At 32.2% G+C, this 13,264-nt stretch overlaps 3 protein-coding genes across 6 annotated transcripts in view; 2 read left to right on the plus strand and 1 right to left on the minus strand.

Moving 5' to 3' along the window:
- Positions 1–6,064, plus strand: part of LOC136981058 (uncharacterized) — a 55,910-nt gene extending 49,846 nt beyond the window's left edge. The window contains exons 9-10 of the mRNA XM_067277336.1: positions 83–169; positions 5,677–6,064. Of these exons, the coding sequence (XP_067133437.1) occupies positions 83–161 (79 nt within the window). The 3' untranslated portion in view covers positions 162–169; positions 5,677–6,064. The remainder of the gene's footprint in view (positions 1–82; positions 170–5,676) is intronic.
- Positions 5,656–9,694, minus strand: LOC136981057 (SPARC-like). Of its 2 annotated transcripts, XM_067277334.1 has the most exons (8): positions 9,538–9,694; positions 7,985–8,088; positions 7,707–7,875; positions 7,513–7,628; positions 7,281–7,419; positions 7,000–7,210; positions 6,770–6,918; positions 5,656–6,700 (listed from the first exon to the last, which is right to left on the minus strand). In XM_067277334.1, the coding sequence occupies exons 2-8, from the start codon at positions 8,045–8,047 to the stop codon at positions 6,654–6,656; spliced, it is 894 nt and encodes a 297-aa protein (XP_067133435.1). In that variant the 5' UTR covers positions 8,048–8,088; positions 9,538–9,694; the 3' UTR covers positions 5,656–6,653. The 2 variants fall into 2 exon arrangements, with proteins under 2 accessions (XP_067133435.1, XP_067133436.1); XM_067277335.1 differs by lacking the exon at positions 9,538–9,694 and having other exon boundaries at positions 7,985–8,121.
- A 364-nt stretch (positions 9,695–10,058) lies between these two features.
- The window catches only part of LOC136981046 (vinexin-like), a 32,096-nt gene continuing 28,890 nt past the window's right edge, over positions 10,059–13,264 (plus strand). Inside the window, exons 1-3 of one of the 3 annotated variants that reach the window (XM_067277314.1) lie at positions 10,059–10,459; positions 12,772–12,923; positions 13,127–13,179. In XM_067277314.1, coding sequence (XP_067133415.1) covers positions 10,361–10,459; positions 12,772–12,923; positions 13,127–13,179 — 304 coding nt within the window. In that variant the 5' untranslated portion in view covers positions 10,059–10,360. Of the gene's footprint in view, positions 10,460–11,932; positions 11,960–12,771; positions 12,924–13,007; positions 13,180–13,264 lie in introns of those variants that run through there. The other 2 variants (XM_067277315.1, XM_067277316.1) reach the window with 2 other exon arrangements.

Genomic DNA, 13,264 nt, shown 5'->3' on the forward strand with positions numbered 1-13,264 from the left:
TTTACTTATTTTTTTATCATTAAATAAATATAAAATATATATATTAATTTTCTAAAAAGTAATCAAAATGATAACTTTTCAGTGTTCAAGTAACTGAAGACAGTAAAGAACAAGTAATAAATACTGATTTTATAGAAAATGGTAATAGCATAGAAAGATGATCTTACAGGTAAGACAAATAATTTAAAAAATTATATATGTGATTCATCAGTTAATTCTATTGATTTTATAAATATTTATAGTGTAATCCTAATTTACAAGTACAGTTGAACCTTGCTTAATGAGCATAATTTGTTCCAGAATCTTACTAGTAATGCAAAACACTTGTTAAGTGAAACACTTTTTTTCCATATAAATTAATGTAAAATACGATAATGCGTTCCATGCCAAAAAAAAATACTCAGATATTTTATGTATAATGTTTATTTATAGAAAATTATACAATATATGCATTGTTAAGGAGCATGAATCATCATCATCATCTCTTCTAGCACAGAAACCAACCTGAAATGAGAATTCAATTTGCAGAAAATAAAAAGAATTACAGATAATATGTCTGATAAACATGCCAAACGATATGCCAAATTCTTGGGCTATTTAAAGGCTATAATTATATATTAGAAATGAAATAATTTGACTAGAGGTAGGCAGTTATGCTGCCATCTTGTATTAAATTTAATAATTATAAATAATTAATTTTTAATTTAGACATTTCTGGAATTGGTCATTAAATTTATCACGATGGTAGCATAACTGCCTACCTCTAGTCAAATAAATTAATTTCTAATATTTAATTATAGCCTTCACATAGCCCAAGAATTTGGCATATTGTTTGGCATGTTTATTATATAATGGGCTATGGTTGTTGATATTTATATGTAATGTGTGTGAACACAAGTTTGGAAAAATGTGTGATCACAAGCAACACTAATATGCTAGCGGAATGAGTGCTAAACACACGCTGATGGAGTATGCGCACAATCCAGAACATCCCTTCTCGTCACTTGTTATGTGAAATGTTGCTTGCTAAGCTAATCATTTTTTACAAATTTGTTTTGCTTGTTATGTGAATTACTCGTTATTTGAGGTGCTTATTATGTGAGGTTCCACTGTATATCTCATTCCTAAAAAAAACCTCATAAATTGAAATCTCATAAATAGGGACAACTTTTTATTATTATTTCTGTAAGATTAGTCACTTTATTCATATTTCACAAATAATATTAATACTAAAGCAAACCACTTATTTACCTATCAACCAATGATTTCTAAATAAAATAAAGTAAGTAAAATGAAATTGTGGATTGGGAGTCACTGACATAAAAGAAATTAATATAAAATGAGAAGAGTGAGAAGGACATAATACAACCAAATATGTAAATTATCAGACATTTCTTTATTTCATGGCTAGAAAACAAGGTTAGTTAAGACAATAAGTAAGCAGGAAACAAGTAAAATAAAATAGAATTATTTTTCAATTAATAAAATTGTAAGCATTGATAGAAGAATCTAATGTAGATATGAGGTTTACTAATTGCCGAACTGTGTCAAAATGAATTACACTATTTCTAATGAACAAATACACAGTATGAATGAAATGGAGACTGGAATCTAAGAATCATTTAATTGGAGTGAATGAGAATTTCATTCTTGTCACTTTTATGTCTAATTTGTCTTTGTCACTGTATGATTAGAATATTTTATTCTCGTAAATAGTAATTGGCAATTTTTGTTTCAAATGCTTTCTTACAAATGAAAAAGAAGGATAAAATAAAGCAGTTTGTATTAAATTCTATTCTCATATATCAAGTACTTGTAAATTGAGACTTACAGTATATCAGTATATATATATATCAGTTCTCTCTTTTACTTATTATTAAATATCTTGTCTTTGATTTATATTGATTGTTTAATTTTATTAAATTAATGGATATACTTAAATCTATCAGCAAAAAATGTATAAAATTTAAATTACCCAAATTCTTTCATGCTCAAATGCTCGTCTTTGAGAGTTTGACAAATTTAATTTTTGCTTTATAGAATTTTTAAAATGAGCATTTGATCTATTTAAATTTTTTTCTGTTTTTAAATTGATAAAGTATATCTGTCTATTATTATCCAAGGATTCTCTTGATGATGATCATATCATCTTACCAACAGTTCTGAAGCAACTGTTTGTTTAGAAACCAGCAATATCCAGTTCAGAGAAATTAAATATTTATCAACATGCTACACATTGAATATAAAATTCAAATAGCACTATTGGTCTGATATAATTTGACTTTTTTTCTTTACTAATGTTTTGTATTCAATTTGCTAATAATTAAATCACAATTATTACTAATTATTTACATATTAATATTGTTATATACATAATTTTTGTATTTTTAACTTAGTTTAGTAACAACTGTCCTGAGTTAATTAAATGAAGAAAAATAGTGATTAATGATACACAGTCAGACCTTGGGTTTTGAACACAAATCAATCAAGACCAACATGTATTTTATCCACACTTTCTGAAATATATTTCAATTGATTTGATTTCAATTTTAACTTAAATTAATTTTAATTTTATTTTTAATTTTAGTTTGAGTTTCAGTGTAAAGGCCAGTTTTAATTATTATTTTATTATTATTAGTTTTAATTAACTCACTGCCTAGTATTAATAAATATTAACATTACAATATTATATTAATAAATTTTTGTCATTTAATTTAACTTAAGCATATTTAAACAAATATTCTTGGATGTTATTTATATTATATAAATGCCAATTAATGTGGTTTTTATTAATTAATTTGATTTAAATTCAAGTGTGGCGCATACCAAAAACTGGAAATAGTATCTTTCCCGCATGTATATTAAAATGTAATTTAAATAGCAACATCATAGATGATTTGTATTGTGATTCGAGCTGATTTCAGTATCACTAACTTCTGAATCGGTAGTCCTGTTGTTGATTGATTGGGCCATTAACTTTCTTTAACATAGGAAGTTGATCATTGGTGGCCAGTTCTGACAAGTAGTTTATTTGGCAACTCAGTTATTGTATGGCAACTGGGGCAAAAAAAAAAAAAAGTTCAAAATTTTGTTCATAAACTGAATTGTTTGAAAAGCAAGGCATTTGAAACCCAAGGTTTGACTGTAATTTAAACAATTGATCATTATTAAGGCCAAATGATTGCTAAATTATATTGGGCTATATTGTTATTACTGTTGTTAATTAAATGTTACATAATTTGGTACTAGAGGCAGACATTAGAGATTGCACCTTACACCTGCCTCTGGTGCCAAATTACTTTGCATTTAATTAATAATAGTAGTAGTAGTAATATAGCCCAATATAATTCAGCAATTGTTTTGCTTTGATATATAACTATTGAGTTTGGATGTTTATATTTGTCAAGATCTTTACACATGCAGTCTATATAAATTTTTATGAGAGACTTAATAATGCCTATTTATTTTGTTATTTTGCTGCAATTTGAAAAAATTGTAGACCTATAAATTCCTGTCATCCATCTGTCTGTCTTTCCTTACTCTTGAGAATGGAATTAGATAGATGAAATCCAAGAACAGATATGAAAACCTTAGGGGCAGGAGGACCCGATCAACTATATACGAACTTCCGATGCAAACCAGAAGTCACATTATTTCAATTAAAAAATTTCTCCTTGAAAGATGACTGACATGACTCTATTGTTAGAGGAAAAGTATGATATACAGGGGCAAGCCATTACTAATTTGAGGTGGAGAGCATATATTTTAAATTAAATTAATTAAAAATATGATTAAAAATTGCAGCTTGGCATTGTGACCACATCACAATAAATAGTTGCTCACGATGAATGTACTTTTTCCACCAAATTTAAATTCTAAATTTATGCAAATTTTTGTTTGGTTTTGTTTTTAAAAAAGTATGGTACTGTAATTTTGTGCAGATTTTATTGGTTATATTTTAAAAAGCAATTTGAGAGGGTGAGAGTTATGTAATGGCACAGCTTTTGCATTTTCTAAAGTCACAAAGGTTGTCTTTAGAAAACATGAAAAATCTTGTGTGCTTGAGACATTCATCTGCCATTGCATTTTTTCCTGAAAGCACCAAAGACACGTCTATACACACCTTTAGGTTTCACCCATTCTTTTTAAATCATTAACTGCTGGATTATTTAGACTATATTTTGGTTAACAATAAAAAATAAATTATAAGATAGGCAGTTATATTGTAACCTGTAATAATTAAATTTAATAATTATTAATAGCAGTACAAGGTAACAGTCTATTTTTTAATCTTTATTACAAGTTAATTTATATTATTAATAGTTAACCAAAATATAGTCCAAATATCTAGTATTTATTTATTAAACAATTGGATCTGAATATTCTATATCTACAATAACTTGCTAATGGAAGTAAAACAGAAAAAGTTTTCATGAGATTGTACCTTCTAAAACTGCATAGCAATAAGTGTCATGCTTTTATAACAGCTCTGGAAGCAGAGAGTATATGATGGTGTGAGTTTTTGGCTGTTTTCATTCTAGAAATTTTCTGCAGGATACTCAAAATTGACTAACTCAAAATTTACACAAAGAAATATATTCTTGTTTCAACATAATGTCCCTTTGACATCTTTATTAGGATTTGGAATTTGCCAGAGAAATGAATGAAAAATCTGAATCTAAGTTTGATAAGCTTATAGCTCGTAAGAATTGATGAAACATCTCTCTGCATCTTTTTCCAAAATATTTCACATTTCATGCAGAAGCTATAGTGACATTTCAATCATAAGCCTAGGTTTGCATTAGTATATGAACTGCTACAAGTAGATATGAATTACCAGTTTGTTTCCTTTTGCCAAAAACTGTTTGACCATTTTGCCAGGAGTTGAAAATGTCTCGACTTTTGCCAAACTTTGGTTTATTTGACCAATTGACTTTTTCTTAAATTGACAATTGTAAACAAAACCTTTTTGGCCAATTACATTCTAATTCAATCTGTGTCACGTAGCATGATGTGAACATTTTGCTTTGATTATTGTTTGTTTCATTCATTCATTCATTCATATAATAGTGTGGTAGTTTTAGATAAAAATAAGTTTTAAAAAAATCTTTACACAGATAATACATATTCTTTTTGTTTGATAAAAACAAATTAATCCAATTAAAGACTTTTTAAATTTAGAAATTAGGAAAATTTCTTTGTGAAGTTTGAATTTTTTGTAAAATATGACAAAATATTTCTACTGAATTTTAAATCTAAAACAATCTTGAATTAGTGAACTTCTTTCAGGAAAAATTTTTTTTGAAGTTTTATTTAATAGTAATAAGTTAATAAACAATTGGAGTTTTTTATGTCATTTTTATATTTTTGAGTGTAGTCACTCCAAAGTTATAGTTTTCAAATTAATATTTATTTAATAGCAAGTTAGTAGTGATGATGCTGATTCACTCATTAACGCAGTTTAATTTTGATGCAAGAATGACTTAACAGTAGTCTCTTGAACACCTATGATTTATAGAATTTTTAATTTCAATGACTTTGTTGGTTTAATTCACTTAATAATTATTAATCATGTTCTGTTACCATGTATAATATATTTGTATGCAGTTTTAAGAATAATTTATAAATATTATTTAATTCTAATTACAAATTAAAATTTATTAATTTATTTTTCAGTTCACGACCCCTTTTACTCTCTACTTGTCTACAAAAACTATCTGTAGATATCGAGACTGTTACAACAGTACGACCAAGAAATTTGATTGGCCGACCAAGCTTTTCTGTGAATTTTTTTGTTTTTGGATTTTTATAGTGATAAACGTTTTTTCGGAATAACAAATTAAACATCTTTACGACAGAATGCTGCTGTTTTCGATGTGGTCGTCGCAATCCAGGAGAACCAAATCAACAAAGTCTTTCAGTAATCAGGGTAATGGGCCTTAACCCAAAGGAAATGCAACCGATACGTGGTAATGTAATCTTCCAGCAAAATCAAACAAAGAAATATTTACTACATTTTTCAAATGTAAAACAAAAAAAAAATTAAAAATTTGATGCCTAACAATTGTATCATAAAAACCAAAATATGTAAATTGACGGAAAAAAACATTTTAATTAATATTAATTAACTGATATGGTTGACGATATCGTTTAGTTTTGTATTTTAACTTCAGTGTTAAATGGAATAATGCCTTTTTTTTGTCGATTGTAGTGATCCTATGTAGTCCTTTAATTCAGTTATTACAAAATCATTTTAATAGTAAAACTTCTATGTCAAAATTACAATATCTATATATACATATAGGTAAATATAATGATTTTGTTGTGTATGTGTGTTTCTCTGTAATTTAATTTAATGGATGATTATGAAATATTCATTTTATTAAATACAGATAACATTAAATAACAATTGGCAGTGATAATTATATTAAGTAAATATATATAATATATATATCAAAATTTTTTTTGTCCATGAGTAGTGAGTAATAAGACAATAACCATATACATAATTTTAGCTGCCAGTTACATTGTTTTAGGATGAAGATTGATTTTGATTTTTTACATCTAGAAGTTATACCGATATTTCCAGAGATATGCAAGCTAAGCTTTCTGTGGCTCTGATTAGCACCATTTTTCCAGTTTGCTTTTGAACCTTATCCATGCTTCTTTCTTATCATGGAACACTTATCTTCGATTTCATCTGAAATTTAATTAATTTGTTTTATACAACAATTCTTTAAATATTTACAAAAAAAAAAGTAATAAATACCACTGTCAAGTCCCAGACATTGTCCCCATTCCAGGAGAGTGATTCTGTGGTCATTATTAGCATCACAGTTATCTAAGAATGGAGCTATACAGTGCTCCATAGACAGTAGGGTTGCCTTGATTGGGAACAGTTCATGGCGACTTACAACTCTAGAAAAACGTCAAAACACTTTAAAACCTTGTTTAAAAATTGCACTTCTGGTTGGAAATGAACTGGATAAAAATCGGTACCTGTCGTGCGGATGGACGTCCAAGTCGCAGAATTTCCAAATTACGGCATTCACCCATTTGCGAGACGACGCTTTTTCTGCTTCGTTCTCCAGTTGAATGTAGGGTTCTTTTAGTTCCGCTCTGCGAGCCAAATCTTGCATAACATTAAATAGCCACTCTCTCATTCTACGAGGGAAATCTTCGAGCTCTTCTTTTCTGCAAGGAGTAATTTCTGCATTTGGATATTAATAAGTTGTCAAAAATGCTTATAAAATTTGCTTTCTTTCTTTATATTAATTTACCTTTACATCCTCCATAGTAATTAATATGAACGTGTTTATATTTTCTGTGACGGCAGAGTGCGTCGTTTTCCATGCAGAGGCAACGCATCCTGTGCAAGTGACAGTCACTATCCCACGTTTCATTATGATTACTGCATACCTTGAAAAATTAAATCACATCATTCAGTATAGTAAGCTATCATTTTTTAACATTATAAATATTAATATTTGTTAAGCAAAGTTTTCTTCATACTCTTCTTCTCTCGTCCAATTCTCTCGGACAGGCCTTCACACACACACATTCCGGTTTCCCGTCGGCATCTATCTCGCAGTGCTTTCCGGCTCCACAGTGGTGACGACGGCAAGGATCTAGAATTAGAAATGCAAACTGTAATAACTTCTTTTTAGTTTATTTCGAGGATAAGATTTATCAAAATTGGATTAAACCTTCATCATATCCCCCATTGAGTATAATATCATCTAATTTCTCAAACTGTTTCAGTTTCTTCTTTTTCCTCTCTTCTTCGGCATCATCCTCCGCAATTAAATCCAGCATGTCCTTTTCTATTTCAGTTTTCCGAAAATGTTTCTTTTCATGATGATTTTTGTGATGATGCTGAATTAATTGGAAAAGTATAATCATTTTTTTTTTTTTAAATTAAGAAGATTAAGGCTTTTAGATTATGTATAATTCTTTCTATAATTTACTAAACAAATGAACTCACCTTCTTTGCAACAGATAATGCTATTACTAGACAAACTAGTAAAAAGATAAACAGCAGTCTCATTCTTCTGTTTATATCAATGATTTACCCGTCTAACTGGAATGCTATGGAATGTAAAAAAAGTAGGAGTCATCAATTAAGAACGATGATGCAAAAGTGCATTAATGTGACCAGGGAGAGGTCTATTTACCTTTATAAATAAATTTAGGAAAGGGATTTTAATGTGACAATGTGCTTATACACTCCTATATGCAATATCTAAGAGAGTGTGTATAGGAGTGTATTCACTTCATCCGCAACACTAGTGGCTGCATCTGTAGTGGTACAGGATAAATGTATGTTTTCACTTTCTACATTGGACCCCCTCAAACATATGTTCTAGTTGCGCCATAGCCAAAAATCCAGAAAACATAAAATAATTTTATCATCGCACAACATCAAAAAAGATAGAGTAGGTTTTAAGAGCGAGGTGAAAAGACAGTGGAAAATTACGTCATCAATCCGAACTGTATACAATGACATAATACACGAACTATTATAACTGGAATTTTCTACAGAATAAGAATTTGCCATTTACAAGTGATAACGTACCTGTACTTGTTTTAAAGCGTAGGTGGAATAATTCACCTACGTAACTCTTCCCGACTCTTATCAAAGTCCATGGTGGTGGCAATATATTTTATTACTGCCCAACGCATTATTATCTATTAAATTCTCTACCGATCTCGAAAAATTAGTCCATTCGCCCTTCATTTTTCTTGCAATTTATCAGTAAAAATGAGTAAAAATAATTTTCAACTTTCGGAATTAATTTGCTAAAGCGGAAACGAAAATGGCGGAAGTGCACACTTGGGGGGAAAAAAACAAAAATCTTTTAAATCGTGCTAATTTCTTCGATCTACTCGACTTTATTCGCGTCAACGACCTTTAAAACCTTCGCAAAAGAAGAAAAAAGAAAAAAAAATTATCGGATTGCTTAAGGGAAAATATTCAAACTGGAAGCGTCAACTAAGAGTAAATAAAATTATATATTTTGGGACATCGCGCGTTTAGCAAAATTTTAAAATCATCGATTTTTTGCAAGCGAGAAGAGAAAATCGATGATTTTTCACACAGTTGCGCGCACAGCTATTGTATTCAGTCGGAACCGATTGTTAAATGAATGTAGAGTTTTCTTTCGCGTGTACTCTTCCACAAAGTATAGACAAGTGAACACAATCGGGGGTGGTAATATAACTCATTCTTCACTTGTCCTTTAAGTCATTTAGCGATTTAAGACTTCTTCACACCACTTTGATATTCGTACTCGGTGTGTATCGAATGAGAACGGCATATAGGAGCCAAAACGAAGAGAAAATTTAACAGGTAGCCAACCACACCCTTTCGACTTCTAACCTACATCGTTACCGTCCAGGTGTGACCAAAAATGGCCACCGAGGCGTCCGAAAATCTCGTTTCGTCCATCGTCCTTCGTTCTCGTGGCTCGACCGATTGTCCGTTTTCTAATTATCATAATCGATCGAAACTTAATCGATGATAGAAAACACACTCACCTGTGCGACGCAAAGAGTTTGAGAAATGTCTGCTCTTTCTGTTCTCTATCCCCGAACGCCTTCATCCGATTGGCCCGTTCGTCTGACGTCATGACAGTTCGTTCAACCAGTTCGAAAATTCAAGTTTGGTTAATTTTTTTTTCTTTTGGAACTTTAATATTTAAAACGGTTGGAAAAAATCGTTATAGCTCGAAGACGTAATTTTCAACGGCTAGTGTGTGTTTATAAATCTAATCTAGCATCTTTAGTGCGCGTTTTTATTTCTATTAGAAGCTAAAAATGAAATCAGTTTAGTACGTTTTCATTCCACTAGATGGCGACACAGTATTTACCGCCGTGTCGAATTTATCATCCAAAAGAAATTTTACCGCGTAATCTACAAATAAAACTTAATTTGTAAAAAAATAAATAAATAAATTAGCAAATTTAATGAGAAAATTTCTATTTTAAATCGATTTTCGAACGCTTTAAAGCTCGTTTTCTCGTAATCATCTCCCACGGTAATCGGAGGGGGAGAGAATTCCTAGCCGAACTAATTACCCTTTCCGGGGATTGTATCCGGTTAACGCCCTAACGACTCGTCAGATGGCGACACCGTAGTAGGGTTAATGTTCACATCGGATGCGAAGATTTCGAGCTCGGTCCGTCAGCTGGAGACCGTACGGAAAAAAAACTCCGACTCCCACTACCAACGAGAATCGTCGTCGTGCAACACGCATGAGCGACGGTTCGTAACGTCGCGCAACAGGGTGGGGACCATCGTGTGCACGTGCCTTACCCGGGATAGCCGAGTTTGTCGCGCTCTCTACCAAAAACTAAAAACATGACCGGAGATTATGTAGTGACGTTAGTCGGTGGATCTCCTTGGGGCTTTCGTATCAGAGGTGGATCCGAAACCTCTCGACCCATTCACGTGTCCAGGGTAAGTGTGTCGTGCCTCGTACTTGCAACCATTAAAAAAAAGTGTCAGTGTCATTTTACTCGCTGACACTTCGCTTGACCAAAATTCGGTGGACGATTTTAGGATAGAAACTATCAGTAGTTTAGCTTTATAGACTTTTTTCCTACGTTGTCTAATTAACGCCACAACGTTTGACGTCATTCGTTTACCGTAAACGCGTGCGATATCTAATCTCGACATATTTGCCTCTTCCATCTATCATTTCCTATTTTGGTATTAAGATATCCATTAACATATTTCGGAAACCGAGATCTCCGGTTTCGGAAGATCCGCGCTCGTAAAGGGATTTCGCGTCGTTAAAACACGACGACGACGACGACGACGTTGAACGATATTGCTAAGAAAGGAACTTAGGTATTTCTTAAGAGGAAAAAACTTCCGAGATTGTTGCGTAACAGTCAACAGAGTTGCTATTGTGAGGCGCTAGCTACGTATACGCGCAATTATCAGATGACTGTTGTTTGTTGTTGTTACGAGAGAACGTTCGACCTCGTTTAAAAACTAACCTCAAAGGTCGCGACGCATAGATAACTCTAACCGTTTCTTCACCATTTCCTGGTAGAATTACGCCGCATAACTGTCGGGATTAACCTCGACCGCCCACTACGGATATTTGTGCGCCTCGATCGAATGCCTCTTATTAAATTTTCCGATGGGCGAAATGTAACGGAGGCGCTAAAAAAAGAACGGATTGTATTTCCCTTTAGTAAGGTTCCCTTAAGAGATTTCGGTATTTGCGTCCAAACGTTTTTTTTTCTTTTGAAACCATTTCGAAAACAAACGTGGAACTCGATTTTTTTTTTAATTTGCCATCGTTGGACGTCGGGAAAGTTGTACAAGGTCGCACTTTCGTAAACTGACCAAGGCCAAGGACATACGAATTATCGATGCATACAATTAGAAAAAAAACTTTCTTGCATGCCCTTCGATTTTATTTTATTCCCCGGCATCTTGTGCACCAGACGCACTTTTAGAACCTAATTTGCAAATTACGGCAAAGGACCGAAAAAAACTGGAATAACTAAATTCTCTCACGAAACTCTCTTTTATATTACGGCAAATAATTAAAAAAAATAATAACAACCTCACGTAAAGAAATCTTATAATTATCTACTTTTACACAGATTTTTATTATTAGTCACGACGGCGCACGAACTTAAAATTTCAAAAATAAACACGTGGTTAAATTACTTAATGGGCAACATCCTGCCGAATTTATTAATCAGGCTTCGAATCTCCGAATTAACGAAAACGAGTCGACGACACTACACGCCTACACCGTAGAATTATCGTAATTCTTTCTGATTCTTTAGTTGGAATGATGGCGATCAGATGGCGACACTATTTGGAGAGCGTTACGTCAGCGTTCTCGGAAATCCGATTTAGTAAATGAACGGGGGTTAAGCGGGGAAGGAGTTTTAGATGTTTCTTTAAATTTATATAATGTATATGCCGGAACGGGTTAAGTAAATTTTCTTTCTTTCTTTTTTTTTTTTTTTGTGTTTTGTTAAACGTTACCCCTGGCTGTAGCCTTAAAACGCACCCCATCCGATACCTTATAAGGGTAACCTTCGCGACAGGTCTGTATCTGTAGTTTGAAATGATGCATAATAGTACCGTAACACTTTGTACAGTTATTAGGGATAAAAAAATTGTATTTATTCCAGGTCTTTCGGCAGTGTTTTCGCGCTATTTTGATGACAAAATATATTTCCCCGGCGGCGTCCGTGATGGCGTCGCGTTTTTTTTTCAAACTTCCAATTTTTATATTAAAAGGAAAGAAAAAAATCTCGGAAATTTTGGTCGAGAGAAGGTTGAACGATCGTGGTTCCACCCAACAATGGTATTCGAGGCTCCACCTTACAGAACGTTACTGATAAGAGACCAAGCGTGATTATAGGATCTGCCGATATTTGATTTTAATAGGATAACAGGATGCTGGATGGCTTCAACGCTCCGATCCACTTATCCATTAAGGATATTTGATATTTAAATCATATTCGTATTGTGTGTAATGCTTAAGAGCCTTTTAAAAAATATCCAATTTTCTTCATCGAAGATTCCGTGAATCAAAGCAAGAGCAAATGGAAGCCAACGGTGTCGAAGGATCAAGATTTCTCGTTAAGGTCAATTTCCTTCTCGGAATTAATGCGGAGATGACTCGAAAAATTTATTTGAACTGTTAAATATTTATTTATATAAAATTCCAGTTTCCAAGCAACGTCAACGGTAATTTATACTGTATATATTTATTTTATTTATTTTTTTGGTAGATTAATGGAGGTGGCAAAGCGGGGAAGTACGGAATTCGTGAGGGAGATATTATCGAAGCCGTAAACGGACGCTGCCTGTCTGGATTGTCGCAAATCGAAGTCCAACAACTCATCAGGAATTCCGGTGACAATTTGACTCTTCGACTTCGCAGGTGCGCGCTTTAATACGGACCGAGGTCGATAATTTCCTAAAACTAAAATAGTCGTAGCTCATTTCTATATATAATTTAAATACGAGTACTTTAAAAATATCCGGTTCCGTTTATACCGAATTTCGTAACAACTTATCTAACTTTTCTTGAGGCACAACCGACCTGTTACGAGATGTTTGATCATGTGATTTACTTCGTTTCAGGGACAACGAGTTACTTTCTAGACCACTCCAAACTGTCGATAGTCGTCTAACGGGTAAGTTTATATTTAAATCCTTTTTATGATGCATTTTAAAGTTAACCAATGATATTTAAGGCGAGTTAATGGGATACGTTACTAA

The sequence above is a fragment of the Centruroides vittatus genome, unplaced genomic scaffold (genome assembly GCF_030686945.1).
Source record: "Centruroides vittatus isolate TY-2023 unplaced genomic scaffold, ASM3068694v2 contig_742, whole genome shotgun sequence".
Classification (NCBI taxonomy): Eukaryota; Metazoa; Arthropoda; class Arachnida; order Scorpiones; family Buthidae; genus Centruroides; species Centruroides vittatus.